The 24,667-nt window shown below is 57.4% G+C and overlaps 1 protein-coding gene across 1 annotated transcript in view; it reads left to right on the forward strand.

The window, feature by feature from the left end:
• The window catches only part of CMTM7 (CKLF like MARVEL transmembrane domain containing 7), a 50,353-nt gene extending 25,894 nt beyond the window's left edge, over positions 1-24,459 (forward strand). The window contains exons 2-5 of the mRNA XM_062179495.1: positions 11,409-11,582; positions 18,842-18,940; positions 21,491-21,572; positions 23,574-24,459. Of these exons, the coding sequence (XP_062035479.1) occupies positions 11,409-11,582; positions 18,842-18,940; positions 21,491-21,572; positions 23,574-23,587 (369 nt within the window). The 3' untranslated portion in view covers positions 23,588-24,459. The remainder of the gene's footprint in view (positions 1-11,408; positions 11,583-18,841; positions 18,941-21,490; positions 21,573-23,573) is intronic.
• Positions 24,460-24,667: the final 208 nt, after the last annotated feature.

The following is a 24,667-nucleotide window of genomic DNA, read 5'->3' on the forward strand; positions in this document are numbered from 1 at the left end:
CTGTGTGCACATCACACCAGCACCGAGTGGTGTGGAACAGCCGCTCGCTCTGCGGTTCTGCAGGTCTGGAGTTTGCTCAGGGTGCAGTGGGGCTGGCTGGTCTCTCTGCACCGTCCCGGGGCTTCATGGGCACTCTCTCGTGTTGTTGGGGAAACTGGCCGGGGCTTCTGCTGGGGCTATGGGTCAGAGCACGTGGCCTCTTGCAAAGGTTTAAGCCCTGTCATGACAAGGTGGCAGGGACCCAGGGCAAGCGGAAGGCATCTGGGTGTGGGTCTGTGACCTGGCCGTGCAGTCCTGCCGTGTCACTTCCGCTGCACCCTGGGGGGCCTCCACGGCTGCCCAGGCTTGGGGGAGAGGAAGCAGTTTCTGCCTCTTTGTGGGCAGAGGCTGTGAGAGCATGCAAAGTGTCACCCTGGGTTTGGAAAACAGACCCGGCCACGGGGCATCCTCGGGGGTGGGGCTTCCTTCTTGGACCCCACACCGCTGAGTTCCCAGGGACGGCTTTGTGGTCAGAGCTTGACTGTTCTGCCCAAAGCCTCAAGCTCAGCAAACAACACGAACGAGGCAGGAAGCAGCTACACAGGTCAGGCAGACTCTGCAGCCAGAGGCACAGAGCTCTGTGCCTCAGCTCCCCTACCTGTGCAATGGGGAGACGGTCGTACCCGCCTCCTGGCACGGGGGGAGCCCCTGATGCGCATGAGCCATGCATGGGAAGGATTATCTGCCGGGATAATCCTTGTGGAAAAAGCGCACATCCCAGCCAGCCTCTGGGAAGCCGTAGGCCCTGATCCCAGTAAGGCCCTGGCTGCACGGGGTCCCAGCTGTCTGGTTTTATCTGGTTCTCTGGCTCTTAGAATCTTAACTTAAAAGAGAGAGCGAGCGAGCGAGCATTTAATTATTTTCTGTATTTCCCCCACGTCTAAGTGACTATGCGGCGCTTCCTCAATGTGGAGATCCCACCCAGTGTGACTGCAGAGTCTGTCACTTCTGGGGAGGTGGGGAGAGCCCCGCTCGGTCTCGCCCGCATTCAAATGTGGGGGCAGGAGCACACGGTGGTGCCAAGAATCTAGGTACAGAAACACAAATGGGAAAATGAGAACCTCTTTCATTTTTTTCTAAAGATTTATTTATTTGGAAGGGTTACAGACAGAGAGGGGGAGAAGAGCAAGACCTTCCATCTACTCATTTGTTCCCCAGGTGGCCACCATGGCCAGGACTTGGCTATGCCGAAGCCAGGAGCTTCATCTGGGTCTCTCCCACGTGGGTGTCAGGGGCCCAAACACTTGGGCCATCTTTGGCTGCTTTTTCAGGTCATCAGCTCGGAACTGGTTGGGAAGTGGAGCAGCCAGGACGTGAACCGGTGTGCATATGGGATACTGGCACTGCAGGTGGCAGCTTTACCCATTAGACCACAACGCTGTCCCCTCTTTATTTTCTTTTAAAGATTGATTTAATTATTTGAAAGGCAATTAGAGGCTGGCACCGTGGCTCACTAGGCTAATCCTGCGGCGCTGGCACCCCGAGTTCTAGTCCCGGTTGGGGTGCTGATTCTAGTCCCGGTTGCTCCTCTTCCAGTCCAGCTCTCTGCTGTGGCCCGGGAGTGCAGTGGAGGATGGTCCAAGTGCTTGGGCCCCTGCACCTGCATGGGAGACCAGGAGGAAGCACCTGGCTCCTGGCTTTGGATCGGCATAGCTCTGACCGTAGCAGCCATTTGGGGGGTGAACCAACGGCAAAGGAAGACCTTTCTCTCTGTCTCTCTCTCTAACTCTGCCTGTCAAAAAGAAAAGGAAAAGAAAAGAAAGAAAGGCATTTAGAGGGAGAGACACATAACCTTCCATCCACTGGGCCAGGCTGAAGCCGGGAGCCAGGAGCTTCATCCAGGTATCCTATGTGGGTGCAGGGGCCCAAACCTGGGCCATCTTCTGTTGCTTCCAAAGGCCATATTAGCAGGGACCTAGACTGGAAGTAGAGCAGCCCAGACTTTAACCGGCACCATTATGGGCTGGCAGTGTCACAGGCGGCAGGGCTTAACCCGATGTGCTACAATGCCAGCTCCTAGAACTGCTCTTAATTAAGTTGGGTATATAGGCTTTTAGAGATTTATTTTTAGGGGCCGGCACTGTGGCGCAATGGGTTAAAGCCCCAGCCTGCAGCACCGGCATCCTTTATGGGCGCCAGTTTGGGTCCCGGCTGCTCCTCTTCTGATCCAGCTCTCTGCTATGGCCTGGGAAAGCAGTGGAAGATGGCCCACCTTGGGCCTCTGCACCCACGTGGGAAACCTAGAAGAAACTCCTGGCTCCTGCCTTCGGATCAGCTCAGCTCTGGCCGTTGCGGCCAACTGGGGAGTGAACCAGTGGATGGAAGACCTCTCTCTCTCTGCCTCTCCTTCTCTCTCTGTGTAACTCTTTCAAACAAATAAATCTTAAAAAAAAAAAAAAAAAAAGCTTACATACTGAAAATATGATCACTTTCAAAATGACAGAAAACCTTGTTCTAAAAAATCTTAATAACTCTGGAGGATATTCACAACGGAGTAATGAATATTTTAAAAGTTTCAACAAAGAGTCATAATGTGAAAACGCCCACGTGTGTGCAGAGAGGGAAAAGGGAAGCAGGCCCCAGCATGGTGACAGGTTTCTCTGGCAGGGGCAGGTGTTCTGCTGTGTTCCGGATAACCCCGGGCATGCTCACGGTCTCCGCAGAGCACCCTGCCGCAGCCACACCCAGAGCCCGGTCAGAGCCCCTGTGCGGCACAGGAGCGCCCAGACCCAGTCCCTGCTTCCGCCCCGGCTCCAGCTGCCTGCCCATGCAGAGCCGGGGAGGCACAGGTGACTGCCAGATAACTGAGCCACATGGGAGCCCTGGGTTGAGCGCTCAGCTCTCAGCTGTGGCACTGGCCCGGTCCTGGCCACTGGGGACATTTGGGGAATGAACCAGTGGATGGGAACCTCTTTGTCTTTCAAAACAAACAGGGGCCCGGTGAGGTGGTGCAGTGGGTTAAGCCACCGTCGGCAGTGCCGGCATCCCATGTGAGCCATCCGAAGCTTCTGGGTCTCCCACATGGGTGCAGGGGCCCTTGGGCCATCTTCCACTGCTTTCCCAGGCCACAGCAGAGAGCTGGATGGGAAGTGGAGCAGCCGGGCCCCAAACCAGCGCCCATACAGGATGCCGGCACTGGAGGTGGCGACTTTACCCGCTATGCCACAGTGCCAGCCCCCAGTATGTAAGTTTTTAAAATACCCCAAAAAGCACAAAAGGAAAAAAACCCACCATAATGCCGTCATTCCACAATATTCCTAGTGAACACTTGACTGGGGTGTTTTCCCTTAAATACGTTGTCTGATGCCTTACCTGGGTGATGCAGTTACAACTTCCGCCTGACTCGTTTCCCTTCCCCGGATGAACAGTTTCATTAATGGCTTCGTAGTATTTTGCCATAAAGATGAACTATAACTATTTAATCAACTTCTGTGCATGCTTAGAGTTTTTATGATTTCTTCACTTTTATAACATTTGGCTATGACTTTTTAAGATTTATTTATGTGAAAAGCAGAGTTAGAGAAATCAATATGCATTGAAATGAATGTGCAGGCCGGCACTGCGGCTCAACAGGCTAATCCTCCGCCTTGCGGCGCCGGCACACCGGGTTCTAGTCCCGGTCGGGGCGCCGGATTCTGTCCCGGTTGCCCCTCTTCCAGGCCAGCTCTCTGCTGTGGCCAGGGAGGGCAGTGGAGGATGGCCCAAGTGCTTGGGCCCTGCACCCCATGGGAGACCAGGAGAAGCACCTGGCTCCTGGCTTCGGATCAGTGCAGTGCGCCGGCCGCGGCGGCCATTGGAGGGTGAACCAACGGCAAAAGGAAGACCTTTCTGTCTCTCTCTCACTATCCACTCTGCCTGTCAAAAAAAAAAAAAAGAAAGAAAGAAAGAAAAGAAATGAATGCGCGTATTATTTCCCTGTTTATCACGTCCTTACTTGGTGTCAAGCCCTGCCCGCCTGCGACTCTGCCCGCAGAACCTCTGTCGTCTGCATTTTGTGAACCAGGAACCGCAGCCATGGGCGACCGCAGGCGGCACCAGGCGGGGGAATGGCCGGCAGAGAGCGCTTTGTGGGAGTCTGGAAGGGTTGCGCCTGTGGCTATTTAAACTTTAATTAAAATTAAGAGTTCAGCTCCTTACAATGCACTCAGTAACCACAGGTGGGCCAGGTGTGTTGGAATGCCGGGCAGAAGGGGTGTGGCCAGTGGGAAAGTAGGAGCCAATGGGAAAGTTGGAGAGGGAGCCTGCGCTTACTCCAGGTGCACGCCCTCCCCGCCTCCCGCACCTGCTTAGACCTGGATGGGACTGGTGGCGCGTGGCCAGGGCGGGAGAGACTTTGGGCTGCACCTTGCATGCTGAAGGGAGCTGTGCCCGTGTCCTGCACGACGGAGCCCTGTCAGCAGAGATGGCCCAGGTGGGTGCCGGCTCCCCCGAGCACCTGCCAGGCCTTGAGCTCTCCCCATGCTGCCTCACCTCGGTGAGCCAGGTAGGGGTGCCTCCCAGGAGTTCTGCATCACTGGGAGTTCTTGTGAGCTGTCGATCAGGAAGGGGTTCCAGCTAGCAGGAGTAGGGCACCTGTGAGACTCTGGTAGGAGAAAGGTTGAAGAGGGAGTGTAGCTGTGGCATGGGGCAAGCTTCCCACCTGGCAGGGCCCTGGTGGCCTGGAGCTGCACTGTGGGGAGCCAGTCGGGTAGGGGCAGACGTCCCCTTTCCTACTCCCCGGGGACCCCTGTGAGGCTTCAGGCCCTTGGGTGTCTCTGCCCCCTGCCCAGGTGATCCGCCCACCTGGGTGCTTTCCTGGCCGCACCCCGTCTCAGCTGCCCCTTTGGTTGGTTGCTGAGACAGAGACAGGCTGTGTGGAGCCCACCTTGCCCCTGAGGGCTGGGGAAAGCTGCAGAGTGCAGCTGCCCGCCTGTGGCCCCCCGGTCAGGGTTGACTTGGCCATACCGGCGCTGGCGCTTTCGGTGAGCACAGGGCCCCCGTGGCTTTGTCTGGCTGCGGTCAGGGTGTGGACCGTTGGTTGCACTTTCCATGCCTTTAGCAGAGGAAACCAAACCCTCTGCGTGCTGGGGTGTGGAGCCCCGCACACCCCGCTGCCCAGATTGCTTATTGCATGGAATTACTGCTTTACGGCTTTACAAGCAAAGCTATAATAATTGCCTAACTTCCCCTCGTGCCATTATGACTACAAATCTCCATCCTCCTCCCTCTCCCTCTCCCATCTTGGTGGTCATTAAGGATCTCTCCCTATCTGCTGATCCACTCCCCAAATGCCCACCACCCCCAGCCAAAGCCGGAAGCTGGAACTCAATCCGGGACTCCTGTGTGGGTGGCTGGAACCCAGTTATTCCCAGGGTCTCCGTTAGTGGGAAGCTAGACTCAAGAACACAGAGCTGAGACTCGCACCCAGCACCCTGATACGGGATATGGGTATCTTAACGGCTACACCAAATGCCCATCCCTTGAAATTTTTGCTGCAACGTCTCACAGACCAAAGTGCAGAGAACAGCACAGCGAGCATGTACTTGTCACCCGTGTGCGCATCGCCCGTGTGCACATCGCCCTTGTGCACGTCGCCCGTGTGCACATCGCCCGTGTGCGCATCGCCCGTGTGCGCATCGCCCGTGTGCACATCACCCGTGTGCGCATCGCCCGTGTGCGCATCGCCTGTGTGCACATCACCCGTGTGCACATCGCCCGTGTGCGCATCGCCCGTGTGCACATCACCCGTGTGCACATCACCCGTGTGCGCATCGCCCGTGTGCGCATCGCCAGCACGTTTAATCTGAGAAGCAGGGATACACAGAGCGCGCGTGCTCTCCTATCTGCTGGTTCGCTCTCCAGATGCCCCCAACAACCGGGAGTGGGCCAGGCCAGAGCGGGGAGCTCAGTCCAGTGCTGCCACGTGGGGTGGCAAGAACCTAAGTACTTGAAGCACCTGCACTGCTCCCCGGGGTCTGCGTGCGGTGCAGGAAGCTGGAGTCTGGGCATGAGCCAGGAGGAGAACCAGGCACTGCCGCACAGGACACAGGTGTGTTAACCTCCAGGTCTGTGCAGGATTATTTGTATCAGTGAACAACGGGGTGTTCTGAATGCCCAGGGGTAAAAGACTGTCTCAGTAGTGGCAGCCAGGGGCAGTCTTGTCGCCCACAGGAGACATTTTGGCGTCTAGTGGGTGGAGGACAGCACCCCACCGTAAGGGATTATCCAAGCCCAAACCGTCTGTGGGGTGGGAGCCGAGAAACCCTGGGTTAGGGAAAGTCTCGGCCGTACTGCGGGGTACGAGGCAGCCAATTAGAAGGAGAGGATTGGTCTTTCAATGCAGCATTAAAGATCGGTGAAAGTGTGTCACTTACAATTTGCCTTTTGAAAACTTAGTATGTGATCCGGGTAACATAAGTGACTTTTTAAAAACCACTGAGTCTCACTTCCCCTCGGCGAAGGTGGCCTGTTGCCAGCTTCTGGTGTGCTCTTTGAGACCTGCTCCCGCAGGGACCCTGGGCGCTCTGCCGGCTGCACGGGGACCCCGGCTTACGTCCTGGAGGGTCCTCCCTTGTGCTGCCGTGGGGTTAACTGATGGAAGCAAAGCTGTGTACTGGGGAGAGGGGAGGGGGGCGGGTGAGCAGGAGGCTCGGGAAGTCAGCCCTGGGGCGTTAGTGCCATGACGGGAAGACATGATGATGGTGATGGTAATGACAGCGACGCAGCGGGGGCTCTAACAGGCAGGGATCAGCCCAGCCAGAAACCTCGCTTGTCCCACCTGCCCTCGGGCATGCGTGGACATCAGCGGCCACCGACTCCTCACTGCTCTGACGTCTCCAGGGCTGCAGAGCCTCTTAGGGTTGGGTGAGAGGCCTTGGCCGTGTTGGCTTCCAGCAGTCACTTCTCCAGCACCCCCAAAACAAGAGGCATCTGCTGCCATCTTGAGCCAGAGCCAGGCGCGCCCCGGGGGCCAGGCATGGCAGGGCCGAGGGACCGTGCCCTGGGCACAGGCTGCAGGTGGTGGGCACCCAGGTCCCCTCGACCTCCAGGCGTCCCTTCCGCCCAGCTCAGGACCGGGCAGCCTCCGGAAACTGCCTCTCGAGTCGTCTCCAGAAGTGTTTCCTCTCCAAACATCTGGTGCTTCCTGAGGGCCCGGGCCAGCTGTCGGGCACCTGGCTGGCGCCCCTCCCGTGGGGGCCACGCTGGTTTTGTTGCCTGGTTTGCTCGTGCAGCCTCGGCTCGCCTCGTCTCCCATGAGGTTGGAACCCACTGCTGCTTTCACGCAAGTCCTCTTTCTGGGAGGAATCCCCACGGGCTGGTGGTGTTCAGGACGGCCCCGGACTGTAATGGGAGGCGAGCCCGGTGACTCCGCACAGCTCTCAGCCGTTCTTGGGACCCTTGCTTTGTGTCAACTTCGATCCCCCTGGACGTCCACGTTAGGTATTTTATGTTCAGAGCCGGCGTTGTGGCACAGTGGATTATACCACTACTTGCATATGCAATGCCGGCATCCCATCTTGGAGTGCAGGATTGAGTCCCGGCTGCTCCACTTCCGATCCAGCTCCCTGCTAATGCGCCTGGGCAGGCAGCCCTGTTGGCCCAAGTGCTTGCGCCCCTGCCACTCACGTGGGAGACCTGGACTCCTGGCCTCGGCCTGGCCCAGCCCGGACTGTTGCAGGCATTTGGGGAAGTGACCGGTGGATGGGAAATCTCTCCCGTCTGTTTCTCCCTCTCTCCCGTCTTACAGAGAGCATCCCAGCTGCCTCTCTCAATACTGAAGTCAGAACCACCACCTTGGCCCCTTCCACGTTGGGGCATGTTTGTAGAATCACTTTTCTAACTGGCGACAAAAATCCTTCAAGGACCAACCGCCTGGGAAAAAATAGAGCCCTTGGGACCGTGTCACGGTGAAGAAAAAGCTGACTGTGCCATCAAGGGAGAAGTATAAAAGTTACTTTAAGTTAGGTGCAAAATTGCCTCTCCACCTGGGAATCATGTTCCCAACTATTTGCATTTTAAGATAGACCTTGAATAAAAATGCCCCATTGCATGAGGGCACCAGCGTAACATGGGAGACCCACTCCGTGCCCCTGGAAATGGGACTGGTGGGGCCGCTGGGGCCTGGCCACCATGAGGGAAGGCCTCCTCGAAGCTTTAGAACAACCTCAAGGCAGAAGCACTTTGTCACCATAGCTGGCTGGCCGAGAGGAACTGAGAAATGAAAATGCTCCCGTTGCCCTTTCGCAAAGGGAAATAGGCAGACGTGGGGGTGGTCTCGCGTCTGATCCACGCCCCGCTCGCCCCCGGGGAGCGGAGTGCTCCTTGTGCCCGGCTGACCCCGAGTTCGTTTCTAGCCATTGCACCTGTTACTAAGATCTCGGTCGGGTGCGGACGTGAGGGTTTACACAGAGTATCCGAGCCTTGCCTGCTCTACTGGAGCTCGGTCCATTTGTGATTTAATTCTCCTTTCCTACAGCAGGGTGTTTTTTGTTTTGTTTTGACAGACAGAGTTAGAGAGAGAGAAAGGTCTTCCTTCCATTGGTTCACCCCCCAAACGGCTGGCACACCGCACTGATCCGAAGTCCGGAGCCAAGTGCTTGTCCTGGTCTCCCATGCGGGTGCAGGGCCCAAGCACTTGGGCCATCCTCCACTGTCCTCCCGGGCCACAGCAGAGAGCTGGACTGGAAGAGGAGCAGCCGGGACAGAATCCGGTGCCCCAACCGGGACTAGAACCCGGGGTGCCGGTGCCGCAGGCGGAGGATTAGCCTAGTGAGCCGCGGTGCCGGCCACAGTAGGGTTTGCAGCCACAGCACAATCGTTGGGCTCAGGTGATTATCACAGCAGCCGCCCTGTGCCTTGCAGTGTGTTCCGTGGCGTCTTTAGCCTCAGCCCGCAGCTACCCGGCTCTAAATCCCCAGTTGCTGTGCTGCAAAATGAATCTAGACATTGCCAAAGGTCCCACAGGACACAGAACCACACACACGTGCACACCCTCAGGGTTACTATTCCGTCTGCAGTCTTCAAAAAGTTCGGCCAGCGCCGCGGCTCACTAGGCTAATCCTCTGCCTGCGGCGCCACCACACTGGGTTCTAGTCCCGGTCGGGGCACCGGATTCTGTCCCAGTTGCTCCTCTTCCAGGCCAGCTCTCTGCTGTGGCCCAGGAAGGCAGTGGAGGATGGCCCAAGTGCTTGGGCCCTGCACCCCATGGGAGACCAGGAGAAGCACTTGGCTCCCACCTTCGGATCAGCGAGATGCGCCGGCCGCAGCGGCCATTGGAGAGTGAACCAACGGCAAAAAGGAAGACCTTTCTCTCTCTCTCTCACTATCCACTCTGCCTGTCAAAAAATAAAAATAAAAAATAATAAAAAAATTTTAAAAAGTTGACGGAAAATGCATATTGTGGAAAACCTATGTGTGGATTTCAAGGAGTTTTTGCTACAAAGCAAACAACAAATATGTGTGTGTATACATATATATGTATATATAAATTACATTGTATACATTGCATACACATATATATGTATATACAAATGTGTGTGTGTACTGTTGAGAGACAGAACTCCCAGCCACCGGTCACTCCCCAGGTAGCCCCAGCAATCAGGGCCGAAGCCAGGAACTGGGAGTGCGATCCAGGTCTCCTACCAGGTGGCAGGGACATGGCTACTTGAGCTATGACTGCTGCCTCCCAGGTCCACACTGGCAGGAAGTGGGCTGAGGAGCCAGAGCCAAGCATCAAACCCGGCTCCTCCGATGTGGGCTGCACTAGGGCCACACGCCCGCCCCCACGCTCATTTTTAAATGCTGTCTGTCCAGGGACTTTCGGGAGTACCCTCGTGGAAAAAGACGCAGTGGACAGTAAGTCTGCCCTAGGTTACTTGTGCTCCGTGTGACTGAACACCTGTGCGTCACTGGCTCAGTCCCTGTGTGGCGTAGAAAGGTTTGTTCCCCAAGTGGCCTTCCAGTCTGCTCTCCGCTGTGTTTATGTGCTGTTGGGAACGTTTGCCTGGCCTGTTATTTCACAGTAAGGCCTTAATCCTGCAAGTTAACTCATCTGTTCGTTGTTGTTGTTGTTGTTGTTTTTAAGATTTATTCTTTGCTTATTTGAAAGAGTTACAGAGAGAGGTAGAGACAGAGAATTCTTCCATCTGCTGGTTCACTCCCCAGATGGCTGCACCAGTCTGAAGCCAGGAGCTTCTTCCGGGTCTCCCACATGGGTGCAGGGGCCCAAGGACTTGGGCCATCTTCTGCTGCTTTCCCAGGCCATTGCAGAGAGCTGGATGGGGAGAGGAGCAGCCGGGACTAGAACCAGTGCCCATATGGGATGCCAGCACTTCAGGCATTAACCCAGCCCCAACTCATCTATTCTTGTAGCAGCTTTGTTTGCTGAGAGCTCTCTCCGCATGCCCACCAGTAGGCAAGCGCCACCTCTTCATTTTATTTGAAAGGCAAATAAACAGAGATGGAGATCTCCCCTCTGCTTGTTCACTCCCCAGTCTCCTGCAGCAGCCAGTGCTGGGCTGGCCCCTATCCGGGAGCCTGGAACCCCATCTGGGTCTCCCACACTGGTGGCAGGAACCCCAGGACTTGCACCATTATCTGCTGCCTCCCAGGGTGCACATTAGCTGGGAGCTGAATCAGAGGTGGAGCCGGGACTCAAACCAGGCTCTCCAGTGTGGCATGAAGGTGTCCAAGGCAGCGTCTTAACCGCTAGGCCAAACACCTGCCCCTCCTGGCTTGAGATTTAAAGTCTTTGAGAGGCAAAGCTGCATCTGGTGTGGAGGAAGGTGGACCTGGATTCCAGTCTCGCCTCCACTGCTTAGGAATGCCGTAGCCGTGGGCTAAGTGTTGAATTAGCTGTGCCTCAGTTTCCCTGTGGGAAAACCAGGATGGCTTTGTCTGCCAAGCAGAGCTCCACACGGCCTCACCAAGATCACGGATCTCACACGGCAGTACGTGGTCACGTGCTGGGGTTGTGCTGTGTGGGTCTGAGCCAGTGCAAAACTCCGGGGGGCCCACTGTGGGCCGCGAGACCCAGCGTCCCTCTGGGCTCCAGCCTTCGCTCCGTGGCGGGCCGGCAGATAAAGGGACCGGCTCCACGGCTCCACATTGTTGCTTCCCTGCACGGCTGCCTCCCACCCCGAGCAGACGGTGCCGCGTAACCGACCTCTCGGGACGCAGTTGGTGGCTGCGCCAGGTGGATTGTAAAGGCTCTCGTTCCACACGGAATCGCCCTCTTCCGCCTTCCAGCCGGTGTGTGCAGAAATAACCCGAATCACAGCCGTCTGTCTGTTCCAGCCGGCCAGGGCCACCCTGTTGGTTGGCCATCGCTCGTTCCCGGGGTGCCCGTCTGGAGGGAGCCTGGCGCTGATGTCCGCGTGTTTGTGTCCCAGGTCACGCTGCTGATCGCCTTCCTGTGCGTCTGGAGCTCTCCGGGGACCCACTACAGCGCCTACAGCTTCTTTGAAGTGGTCACCATCTGCGACTTGATCATGATCCTGGCCTTTTACCTGGTCCACCTCTTCCGTTTCTACCGCGTGCTCACCTGTATCAGCTGGCCCCTGTCGGTAAGAGGGCGACCTGGCCCCGGCCCCAGCACGCAGGAGCCCGGATGGCAGCTGGGGCGTGGAGACCCCCGGAGTCCTTTGCGGCTGCGCTTTCTGCTCCTGTAACCCTCCCCAGCTGCCCCAGCCTTGCACCTCTGCCTGATGCCCCTCCTGGTTTCTGAAATGCACTTTGTAGCTGCGCGAAGGCTGCGATGATTTTTCACTAGTGACAGAATGAGCTCTGTGTGTGTGCACGTGCACACGTGCCTGTCGGGAGGAGCTGATGGGAATATTCACTGGAATGAGATTTGTCAGCCGAAACTGCCTGGCAGGTGCTGAGGAGGTGAGATGCAAGTGGCCAGCTCTTTTCCTGATTACCTATTTTTTAAAAAATTAAACTTTTTTTTTTTGAAAGGCAGAGTGATAGAGAGGCCCCAGCCTTGAAGCCAAGAGCCCAGAACTCCATCCAGGTCTCCCATGTGGGTGAGAGGGACCCAAGCACTTGAGCCATCGTCCGCTGCCTCCCAGGGTGTGTGCATTAGCAGGGAGCTGGATTAGAAGTGCAGGAGCAGGGCCGGCGCTGTGGCATAGCGGGTAAAGCCACTGCCTGCAGTGCTGGCATCCCATATGGACGCCAGTTCGAGTCCCGGCTACTCCTCTTCCAATCCAGCTCTCTGCTATGACCTGAGAAAGCAGTAGAGGATGGCCCAAGTCCTTGGGCCCCTGCACCTGCATGGGAGACCCGGAAGAAGCTCCTGGCTCCTGGCTTCAGATAGCCCAGCCCCGGCTATTGCAGCCATTTGGGGAGTGAACCAGCGTATGGAAGGCTTCTCTCTCTGTGTCTGCCTTTCTCTGTAACTCCGCCTTTCAAATAACTAAAGTGGAGGAGCTGGGACTTGAACCAAGCAGTGACATAAGTTGTTCCCGGGGCGCACCTGCCCTGTGAGACGTGATTTTCTCACTGCTGCTTCGGCATGCCTTGCCAAGCACCCGTTTAAACTGTCTGTCGGGTCAGTTTTAGTGTATTGGTAGACTCATGCAACCATCCCCACAGTCGTCATCTCAGAAAGAAGCCCCGTCGTCCCGCTCTCCCTTCCAGCCCTACGCAGCCACTCCTCCTGTGGGCGGGACTCGGGGTGTGGTCGTCTGCAGCCAGCTTCCTGGGGGCCGTGTCCTCGTGCTTCCTTGTGGTTCCTTCACAGGGCAGCGCGCACCAGTACTTCCTGCCTCTTTGTAATCAAACCACGTGCACCGTCTGGATGTACTGCGTTGTGTTTTTCATCTCGCATTGATGGACGGTTAGGTTTTTCTCACTTTTGGATGCTACGAACAGCGCTGCTGGGAATAGTCATGTACGGTGTTTTGGACATGTTTTCATTTTCCTAGGAGTGAACTTGCTGAGTCATTGGGTGCCTTTGTGTGTGGTTTGAGGAAGCTCTGGACCATGTGCCAAGGCGGCTGCACCGTTTTACCTCTGACCTGTGTATGGGGATCCCAGGTTCTTCATGTCCTTGTTGATAGTTGATATTATCTGACCTTTTGTCTTAAGTCTGCTGGATTTATATGAAAGGCAGAGTGACAGAGAGGGAGGGAGAGATAGAGAGGTCTTCCGTCCGGTGGTTCACTCCCCAGATGGCCCCACGGCCAGGCTGAAGCCAGGAGCCCAGAACGCAGTCCGAGTGTCCCACGTGTGTGGCAGGGGCCCAAGTACCGGGGCCATCATCTGCTGCCTGCTAGGTGCATGGATCCATAGGAGGCTGGATCAGAAGCACAGGAGGAGCTCAACCCAGGCTCTTGAACGTGGGACGTTGGCAGCACCTGCCCCTAGCTGATGGATTCTAGGTTGTGTGTGTGAAGTCACAGCTCAAGTGGGCTGGGTTTGCTTCTCTCTAATGACTAAGAACATCAATCATCTTTTCATGCTTTTTTTTGGGGGGGGGGCATTTGTACATTTATATATTTTTCTGTGAAGAAATGTCACCAGATCCTTTGCTTTTTTTTTTTTTTTAATCAATTTATTTGAGAGACAGAGGGAGCTGCTGTGTGCTGGCCCCCTCCCCATGTATCTTGAGGGCCGAGTCTCCGCCCAACCTGGAGCCAGCAGCTAGGGATGGAACCCAGGTGACCGGTGCCTCCCGAAAGCTGCCTGGCTGCATCGGTGGGCCCCTGCAGCTGGGACTCAAGCTCAGGCAGGGCGATAGGCCTCTCCACTGCTGTGCCAAATGCTTGCTCTGCCCACTTTCTAATTAGGCTATTTTTTAAAAGTTTTCTTGAATTGTAAAAGATTTTTTTTAATATGTCCTGGCATGAGTCCCATTGTTGGTTTTTCACTCTCTTAACGGTGTCCTTCAAGTTCTTAATTTTAGTAAATCCAGTGTATGTGCTTTTTTTCTCTTGCTGCTCATGCTGCTAGTAGCATATGTAAGAAACCATCGCTAGGGTGGGCTTTTGGACAGCAGTTAAGACACCACTTGTAGGGGCCGGCACTGTGGCACAGCCAGTTAAGCTGCTGCCTTTGACGCCGCCATCCCATGAGGCGCTGGTTCGAGTCCCAGCTACTCCACTTCTGATCCAGCTCCCTGCTAATGAGCCAAGGAAAGCAGTGGAAGATGGCCCAAGGGTTGGGCCCCTGCACCCACGCGGGAGACCCGGAATGAAGCTGCTAGCTCCTGCCTTTGTCCTGGCCTCACTCACTTTTTTTTAAAAAAATTCTTTTTCTTTCTTTCTTTCTTTGAGAGGTAGAGTTACAGAGAAAGAGGGAGAGATCTTCCACCTGGTTCACTCCTCAAAGGGCTTCAATGGCTGGGGCTGGGCCAGGCCGAAGCCAGGAGCCAGGAGCTTCTTCCGGGTCTCCCATGAGGGTGCAGGGGCCCAAGGACTTGGGTCTGGTGCTTTCCCAGGTGCATTAGCAGGGAGCCAGATCAGAAGTGGGACTTGAACCAGCGCCCATATGGGATGCCAGCACTACAGGCCAAGACTTTAACCCACTATGCCACAGCGCAGGCCCCAGGCTGTTGATTTCTAATCTTACCCCATTGTGGTCAGAGATGTTTTGCTGTCCTTTTGTACTTAGTGAGGCTTGCTTTGTGGCCTGACACTCCCGTGTTCTGTGTGCCCTGGAGGAGGGGTCCTGTTCTGCCATGGGGTCAGAGCCTCTGCGATGTCCCAGCCGCTGGCCTCAGGTGGGGCTTGAGTCTCTGCTTCCTGATCTTCGGCCTCACTGCATCGTGGGAAGAGGCAGACTGAAGTCTCTGTTATTTCTGAACTGTCTGCTTCTTCCTTCATTTCGTTTTTTTGTTTTGTTTTGTTTTTTGTTTGTTTGTTTGTTTTTTTTGCTTTGTGTGTTGTGGTGCTCTTATTAGGTGCATAGGTATTTACGGTTGTTCTTTGTTCTGATGACTCACCGTCTCATTATTATAAAATCCTGCTCTATCTCCAGCAGCACTTTCTATGTTAAAGTCTGTTTAGTCTGATAATAGCATAGCACCTACAGTTTTCTTTCGGTTGTTTTTGGCATAACTTTGTCTTTAACTATGACGTGTGTTTCCTGTAATAGCGTAGAGTTAGATCTCAGCCTGATAACCTCTTGGATTAGGTATTCATTGTCATTTAATGAATATTATTACACAGTTTTTTTTAAAAATTTATTTTGAAAGTTATAGAGAGAAAAAAGAAAGAGATCTTCCATCTGCTGGTTCATTCCCCAGGTGGCCACAACGGGAGGTGCTAGGCCAGGCCAAATCTAGGATCCAGGAGCTTCTTCTGAGTTTCCCACGTGGATGTCAGGGGCCCAAGCACTCGGGCCATCTTCCACTGCTTTCCCAGGCACATTAGCAGGGAGCTGGGTCGGAAGTGGAGCAGCCGGGACCCATACTGGCGCCCACATGGGATGCTGGTGTCGCAGGCAGCGGCTTTACCCACCACGCCACAGCACTGGCCCCACACACTACGTTATTTTGAGAGAAATTTCTTATTTTATGTGCCTGTGTCCTGAGGCCTCTTTCAAGGTGATGGCACGTGCCCACTTCCTCTGGACGGCCCGGTGCTGACCCTTAGCAAGCCACGGGAAGGACAGACGCTCCTGGGCGAGAAGAGAGGTGGTCTGATGGTGACGGCTGGAGGCCAGGCTCCGCCGCGCGTGCCTGCTACCTGCTCTCCGGTGCCTTCTAGCTGGGAGTCTCTCGTGTCGCTGTCCTCTGTCTGGTGCTGCCCTTTCTCGATGGGTGAGACTCCTGGGTGGGGAACCTGCAGTCACTAACCCACTCCTCGGTCGGAATCTGTGGGGGCCGGTGCTGTGGTGTACACCTGCAGTGCTGCATCCCATACGGGCGCCGGTTCGTGTCCCAGCTGCTCTGCTTCCGATCCAGCTCCCTGCCAAAAACCTGGGGAAGCATTGGAGGACGGCCCAAGTCTCGGGCCTCTGCACCCACGTGGGAGATCCGAAGAAGCTCCTGGCTCCAGCCTGGCACAGCCCTGGCTGTTGCTGCCATTTCGGGAGTGAACCAGCAGATGGAAGATCTTTCTGTCTCTCCCTCTCTCACTCTCTCTCTGTAACTCTGCTTTTCAGATAAATAAATCTTTCTTTCTTTCTTTCTTTTTCTTTTTTTTTTCTTTCTTTTTTTTTTTTCTTTCTTTCTTTTTTTTAAGAGCTCTCTGGCTCACCTTGTGGTGTTCCTTTCTAGTCGCTCGGGAGTAGTCAGGTCTTTGTGCAGGGCTGTGAGAGGAGGCCCCAGCCCGAGGGTGGGGAAGCTTTTCCGACCCTCACAGCTACCTGTCCTGCTGGGCAGACCTTCAGGAAGGAGTGATTTTTTTTAAGGTTTATTTATTTACTTGAGAGGCAGAGTTACAGAGAGGCAGAAGCAGAGAGAGAGATAGAAGGGTCTTCCATCTGCTGGTTCACTCCCCAGATGGCTGCAACACTCCCATTCCGCAGTAGCCAGAGCTGGGCCAGTCTGAAGCCAGGAGCCAGGAGCCTCCCCCAGGTCTCCCACGCGGGTGCAGGGGCCCAAGGACTTGGTCCATCTTCCACTGCTTTCCCAGGCCATAGCAGAGAGCTGGATTGGAAGAGGAGCAGCCAGGACTGGAACCGGTGCCCATACGGGATGCCGGCGCCGCAGATGGAGGCTTAGCCGGCCCCTGAAGGATTGATTGCTAAGTTTTCACTGAAGACACCTGAGAAATGGATACTCTGTGTTAGGTGTGGAGTAGCTCGGGGTTCTGGCCTTTCGTACCCCCAGAAAAGAGAGACGGAAAAAGAGATGGAGACCGACCTCGACAGAGACAGGTTGCTTTACTGAAGCGAGGAGGGGCGGTGCCAGTCTCTTCTTGCAGAGACACTGCTCGCCTGCGCGCACAGGGCTGGGTCTTTGGCTGAAGAGGGAATTGGCTGCTGCCTGGGGGAGGTAGAGGGCTCGGGGGGGGGGGGGGGGGCGGGAAGTAGGGAGCAGGGGTCTTTTATGAAGAAGCCACTGGAGCTTCACTCTTCTGTTTCACAAGTGCCGTGTGCAGCTCATCTCTTTTGCCAGCGGCTTTGCAATGGGTCTGGGGAGGTCAAGCTTGGCTCCTGCACCTGAGGGTCTCCACAGAAAGGGAGGAAATTGTGGGGGGGGGGGACATCTTGCGAGCTTTATCGCCCTTTACTCTGGATGCAGGTGTGTGCTGATTGGCTGTAAGCCCGCGTTCTCTGACCTGGTGTTTAAGAGGGGAGGGGGATGTGGCTGGAGCCTTCCTGCTGCCGTATTGCTGTCTTGCTCCTGGGCAGTGGCTGGAGCGGACCTGGGCGGCCCAGCGGCCAAGGTGGGAAGGAGAGGGGGCCTTAGTCCTGCCAGGAGACACGTTGGCAGAGCTCGGCCAGGGCCACGTTCCTGGAGAGGAGGAGAGGGAACGCCATGGAACACACCAGGAGGCCCATCACAGAGGCACGCTGGACCCCATGCGGGCTCTGGCCGGAGCAGACTTGCGGAGCTCCCCCGTGAGGCCGTCCACAGAGCGGGCAGCCGCACAGGCCCAGCACCCTGGGAGCCCGGGACTTGCCCTGAAGCAGGGGAGGAAGCCACTCCTCTCTCAGGGGCTGCGTGTCTCCGAGCGGGAGCTGCACTGAAACCCTGCAGCCTGGGGTTGCGAGAAGCGCGTTGGCTTGGTGGCGGCTTTAGCCGCGGGTCACCCATCTACCAAAGGTTCTCGGGACCGGAACTTGCTGCTCCCACGAGAAGCTTCCTTTTCCTGCCCACTGCCTGGCCTCGTGTCTCCCCAGCTTGGCCGCACTGGTTGCTGCAGGCTGTGCTGGGTCTCCTGCAGAAACGTTGTAGGGCAGAGGAGGAGGGGACCCTCCGTCCCCTTGCCCGCGTCTCTCCTGGTGCCCGGTGGCTAAGATGCAGGAGCGGAGCCCCCTGCCCACTTGGCTCTGTTCCGTCTCCTTGCCCGCGTCTCTCCTGGTACCCTGTGGCTAAGACACAGGAGCGGAGCCCCCTGCCCACTTGGCTCTGTTCCGTCCCCTTGCCCGCGTCTCTCCAGGTGCCTGGCGGCTAAGACACAGGAGCGGAGCCCCCGCCCACTTGGCTCAGTTCCGTCCCCTTGCCCGCGTCTCTCCTGGTGCTGGTGGCTAAGACACAGGAGCGGAGCCCCTGCCCACTTGGCTCTGTTCCGTCTCCTTGCCCGCGTCTCTCCTGGTGCCTGGCGGCTAAGACACAGGAGCGGAGCCCCCTGCCCACTTGGCTCTGTTCCGTCTCCTTGCCCGCGTCTCTCCTGGTGCCTGGCGGCTAAGACACAGGAGCGGAGCCCCCTGTCCACTTGGCTCTGTTCCGTCTCCTTGCCCGCGTCTCTCCTGGTGCCTGGCGGCTAAGACACAGGAGCGGAGCCCCCTGCCCACTTGGCTCTGTTCCGTCTCCTTGCCCGCGTCTCTCCTGGTGCTGGTGGCTAAGACACAGGAGCGGAGCCCCTGCCCACTTGGCTCTGTTCCGTCTCCTTGCCCGCGTCTCTCCTGGTGCCTGGCGGCTAAGACACAGGAGCGGAGCCCCCTGCCCACTTGGCTCTGTTCCGTCTCCTTGCCCGCGTCTCTCCTGGTGCTGGTGGCTAAGACACAGGAGCGGAGCCCCTGCCCACTTGGCTCTGTTCCATCTCCTTGCCCGCATCTCTCCTGGTGCCCGGTGGCTAAGACACAGGAGCGGAGCCCCCTGCCCACTTGGCTCTGTTCCGTCTCCTTGCCCGCGTCTCTCCTGGTACCCTGTGGCTAAGACACAGGAGCGGAGCCCCCTGCCCACTTGGCTCTGTTCTCTCCCCAGGAGCTCCTGCACTATGTGATCGGCACCCTGCTCCTCCTCATCGCCTCCATCGTGGCCGCCTCGCAGAAGAACAGCCAGGGCAGGCTGGTGGCCGGAGCGGTAAGGATGTTCCCGGGACCTCAGGGGCCGCCTCTCCCACGGGCGCCTTTGCTCCCCGCTGAGCGCACAGGAGGGGCCGCTTTCTGGGGTCTTTGCAGACTTGCCACCTACCCTGCTGCAGCAGGCACCCGTCTCCAGGGAGCGAGCCCTCAACCTTTGCCCACAGGGCCCCGGAAGGTGGGCCGTCCGGGCTGTGGCTCCCGCGGCCCTGGCCTCTCTGCAGTAGGGGGAAGTGGGCTGTTGGTCCCAGAGCCAGGCTGAGCATTTGCTCCCAGCTGCTCAGGACGCAACAGAAAAAAATGCAGGGGCCCCTTTTGGGCCGGGGGGAAGGAGCTGTGAACAAGTAGTGTTCTGGTTGTTCTGGTCCGACCTTCACCGTTATGAAGGATATGCAGGCTATAAGGTAACACGCCGGCACATTTCAGAGGTACGAATTGGTCCGTGTGCTAGCCGTGAACCCGGCTAGACTGACATAACCAGAACGCATGCGTGCGTCTGTGTACGTATGTGCTAATGCGTGTTATGTGCTAGGCTTTAAAGATGCAGAGAGCCCTGGCCTGATTTCTTTCCTCTTTGAGAGGCAGAGAGATCTTCCATCCTTCCATCCACGGGTTCGTTCCCCCAAACGCCTGCAGCAGCGGGGACTGGGCTGGGAACCACATGTGGCTCTCCCACGTGGGCGGCAGGGGGTCTGTACCAGCAGGGACCTGGAGTGGGGGCCGGCGTGGGGCCTGACAGCTCGGGAGTCTGGTGTGGGGCGCAGGTGTCCTGACCAGTGGCTCAGCCGCTAGGCCGGGCCCCCGCATCTGGTTTCTGGTTTCACTCACTGTTTACGGGTCAGTGCCTGTGGGCCAGTACTGATTTGCTTCACTGGCGAGCAGGCAAGATTTTTAAACTTGAGTTTTGGTAGCACACTGCCTACATTCTGCAGACTCTGGCCCGGGAGTGGATCGGCTCCTGAAATCCCCCCAAGGACCAAATCTGTCCTACCCAGGCTAGCACAGGACAGAACGCTCCCCGTGTGGCTGCAGGGGGCGGCCGAGCCCCTGAACACTACAGCCGGCTCTCCCATCCCCCACCCCGGGGCTGTCACCAGGAGGGTGGGGTGCCACCCGCACGTTGGCAGCTGCCCAGCCACAGTGCGGGCGGGGCGGGAGGCACGGGGGAAGGTCCCACCCCCTGTGTTTCAGGGGGAGAATCCCACTGGGGCTGGTAGCCCGGGCTGCTCAGAGCCATGTTCGCCCTGGGATCCCAGTAGCTAACGTTGATCCCGCGCTGTCCTCGTACCCACACCAAACCTGGGCCTTGGGGAACTCCAGAAGGAATGAAGAGACAGGCCCTGCTCAGGGAGTGTGAGGACGGGGCACCTGCAACAGTTAGTGGCGCCACCTTGTCACCCGGCCTAGCGTTCCACGGTGACACGGCCACGAGCGGTTCAGTGCCGCAGTGCACACCGCTGGAGGGCGGGCTGGCACACAACGTGCCAGTCCTGCAGAGCGGGCACCGCGAGGCAAGCGGGGCTCCGACGGGCTGCTCCTGTGTCGTACGGAACTGTACCAAAGGCAGCGAGCAGCAGGGCATTGGGCAAGTGTGGGTGTGGACTGCAGAGGCCCCCGGCGAGCAGCCTGAGCCGAGCAGGCTTGCTGACAGCTCTCCCTCCTCTGGCCGCCAGCTGGTTGTGAGCCACGCACTGGTGCTGGCCCTGGTGACCCCACACTGCCAGGAAAGCGACTGCTGGCCACAGCGTGCCCAGGCCCCCTGTTCCTCCTCGACACCTGAGCTCGGCCGGCCGTCTTTCCTTGTAGCTGAGCTCTGAGACGGGAAGAGAACCCTGCTCAGCTGAGTTCTGCCTCCTGCCAGCTACGCACGTGCAGGCACGAGGTCGGCGTGAAGGCGCAGCTTCTGGCTCTCGTGTGCCGCCCAAGGCAGGCCAGAACAGAGCGCCTTGCTACCACACCACTGAAACCTATTTGAACAAGAAGAAAAAAGTCGAACTATTACTTATTTTGACTTTATTTGAAAGGCAAATAGGAGGGAGAGAGAGAGAGAAGGGACCCATCTGCTGGGTCACGCCCCGAATGTCCACAACAGCCTGGGCTGGGCCAGGCTGGAGCCAGGAGCTTTTTCTGGGTCTCCCACGTGGGTGACGGGGACCCCAGTACTTGAGCCATCCCCTGCTGCCTCCCAGGGGCACGTTAGCAGGAGGCTGGGTCAGAAGCAGAGCTGGGACTGGGAGGAGGCGCTCTGATACACGATTCCCACCTTTTTCTCTGTTAGTCTGGGGTGACCAGCATTGGACTGGCCCCAACTCGGCTGTAAACTGAACCCCAACCCCAGGCACTGGTGTCACCTCGAGTGACATGGGCCAGGGGTCGAGGCCCAGCGGCCTGGCTGCCCGCCTGCCCTGTGCCCACACAGGGCGCCTGCCTCCCGCAGCATCCTCTCGGCCCCAGAGGCGGCACGAGGCGGGCAGCTCAGACGGTGGCCATGCCCCTTTCTGGGTGCCAACAGACAGGGCTGCCCATCCACCTCCCCCTCTCTCCACTGCAGGTGTTCGGGTTCATGGCCACCTTCCTCTGCATGGCCAGCGTGTGGCTGTCCTACAAGATCTCGTGTGTGACGTCGTCCACAGGTGAGCGCCGCGTGTCTGCGCACCAGGCATCTTGGGGGCCTGGAGTGTACACGGTGGGGCCGCCGTGAGCCTCTGTGCTGCTCCCGTCCCCCCATGCCAGGAGGCACCCAAGCATTATGGCCTCTAAAGGCTTTCAGAGTTTTCTCGTACTAAGGTTGCTAAGGACAAGGATGAGATGTGGAGCTTCTAGAAAACATGGCTAAGGGGGCCGGCGCTGTGGCGTAGCGGGTAAAGCTGTCGCCTGCAGCGCCGGCGTCCCATATGGACGCCAGTTCGAGTCCCGGCTGCTCCACTTGCAATCCAGCTCTCTGCTGTGGCCTGGGAAAGCAGAAGAAGATGGCCCAAGTCCTTGGGCACCCTTGTGGGAGACCTGGAAGAAGCTCCTGGCTTCGGATGGGCTCTGGCCATTGTGGCCATCTGGGAAGTGAACCAGCAGATGGAAGACCTCCTCTTTCTCCCTCCGTAACTCTGCCTTTCAAATAAATAAATCTTCCAAACACACACACAGAGAGCTAAGATTTTTTTGATAAAAACCCTCTGCCCTCACCCTACCCAGAAATAGCACCTGGGTATCTGCCCTCCCAGTAGTTCCTCTTTGAGAAAGATACTTTTTTTAAAAAATGACATTTATTTGGAAGGCAGAACAACAGAGGGAGGGAAGGGGTGAGGGGGGATCCTTCATCTGTTGGTTCACTCCCTACAGGGCTGCAACAGCCAAGGCTGGGCCAGGCCAAAGCCAGGAGCCAAGAACTCTGTCCCTGCCTCCCACATGGACTTGGGCCGTCTCCCCCTGCCTTCCCAGGTACACTGGCAGGGAAGCAGGAATCCGCACCAGCTCTCCGATGCGGTATGCTGGTGTACCCAATACAGGGCGATGCTGGTCCCCACCCACAGGGCGATGCTGGTCCCCACCCACAGGGCGATGCTGGTCCCCACCCGTTGCTTTAGGATGTGTTCTTGCAGTTGGCTGGCTCCCTCCTGCTCAGCCCTCCAGCGCCACTAGGAAGCCTCCATCATTCTTCAATCACTAAAGATTTCCATTGTGTGTATTTGAGAAGCAGAGAGAGGGACAGAAATCTCCCATCCACTGGTTCACTGTCCAAGTGTCCACAGTAGCCGGGCCCAAGCCGGGGGCTGGGAACTCTGCCCAGGTGGGCGGCAGACCATCTACCGGAACAGGGTCAGGGCTGGAACTTAAACCCAGGCACACCAGTGCAAGACGTAGATGTCCCAAGCAACAACTTCACTATGTCTCAGCTTTGTTTGTTTGTTATTTATCTGAGAAGCAGAGAGATGGTGACATTTCACCGGTTTACTCCCCAAATACCTGCAGTAGCCAGGTCTGGGCTGAAGCCAGTAGCCAGGAACAGTTTTGGGTCTCCCGGTGGGTGGCAGGGACCCAACTACTTGAGCCATCCCCTGCTGCCTCCCAGGGTCTGTGTTACCGGGAAGTTGGAGTCAGGAGCTGGAATTGGGACTTGAACCCAGGTACTGTGATATGGGACACAGGTGTCTTTAACCCTGAGACCAAACACCCGCCCTGCATTGTTTTAAAATTTTCATTTATGTGAAAGGGGGAAAGGAGGAGAAATCTTCCGTCTCTGGTTCATGCCCCCAGATACCTGCAGCATTCATGGCTGGGCCAGGTCAAAGCCGGGAGGCAGGAACTCCATCAGTCCCCCACGTGGGTGGCAGGGGCCCAAGTCCCTGGGCCATTTGCTGCCGCCTTGCTGGGTGCCCTAGCAGAGAGCTGGATGGCAAGTGTGGAGTAGTCGGGACTCAGGTCAGGCACCAGATAATGGGATTTGGCGGGGGGGTCCCAAATGGTATCTTGACCCACTGCTCCACGGCTGCCCCACAAATGTATTTTAAAAGAACACGGCAAGCCCAGTGAAGGCTGGCGCTGGCACTGGCCGGGGGCACGAGGTGCCCTGCATGGAACCTGGGGTGTCGGCTCGGCCTTTGGGGCGCCCGTCCTGACGCTACTGTTTCCTTCCCAAGATGCAGCTGTGTGAGGAGGCCACAGCCCCCGCGGCCCCTGGGGGCTCTGCAGGACGTGGGCCAGCAGGGAGGGGGCCCGGCGACCCCAGGCAAGGCGGAGACAGTTCCTGTGCCAGCGGGGAGGGGCCTGCGCCTTCCTCCTGCTTCTCTGGACGCCGCACGTCCCTGAGCCTCGGAGAACATTCCGGCCCTGCTGAGGGGAAGGCCGAGCAGCCTCTGGGGACCTCCGCCGCCCCTGCCAACGACCCCGCTGCTGAGCGGGAGTCCTGGGTGCGCACACCTGGCGCGTGAAGTGAGGCACGCGCGCCCTGCACGGGAGACCCCGCGTCTCCACTCCCTGTCTGCCCATGTGCACCGTGTGTGTGAGAATGCGTGTTTTTTAAATAAAATACTGACTTGGCCGCCAGCAGAGGACTTCTCACGGAACCGGAAGAAGTCTGCGAGACCAAGCCTTGCCGTGGCACCTGCTATGTTCGGCATACGCCTGAACACCATGTTCTGTGCGCCCACCTTGCTAACCTGCCTCTTTCTGCCCTGAGTGATGCTAACAGGGCCAGGCTGCAGGTTGTAGGTAAACAGATGCAGGGTTTTGTAAAATATTTGAAAGGTACAGAGAGCTTCCATTGCCGGTTCAATTCCCAAATGTCCACAACAGCCAGGCCACAGCCAGGAGGCTAGAACCCTATCTGGGTCTCCCATGTGAGAGGCAGGGGTCCAAGGACTTGAGCCACCACCTGTTGCCCCCTGGGAGCCAGGGACAGAGTTCTTGGCTCCTGGCTTTGGCCTGGCCCAGCCCTGGCTGTTGCCTGTGGAGAGTGAACCAGCAGATGAGATCTCCCCTTCCAAATAAATCAATCACTACATGGATCTTTCTCGAAGAGGAGGGCAGACGCCTGGGTGCTGGTTCTGGGTAGGGTGAGGGCAGAAGCACAGCGGCCTGGACTTGAACCAGAGGTTCCTGTATGGGCGCGTGGAGCTGAGCAGGTGAGGGCTCCGTTCATATTCACGCCCTGCTGCTGCAGTTCCCCACTCACTCCCTTAGGAAGGGGACTTCGGGTGTGTCCACTGTGACAGTCCATCTTGCCTGGCCTCGG

This window comes from Lepus europaeus, chromosome 2 (assembly GCF_033115175.1).
Source record: "Lepus europaeus isolate LE1 chromosome 2, mLepTim1.pri, whole genome shotgun sequence".
NCBI classification, from domain to species: domain Eukaryota; kingdom Metazoa; phylum Chordata; class Mammalia; order Lagomorpha; family Leporidae; genus Lepus; species Lepus europaeus.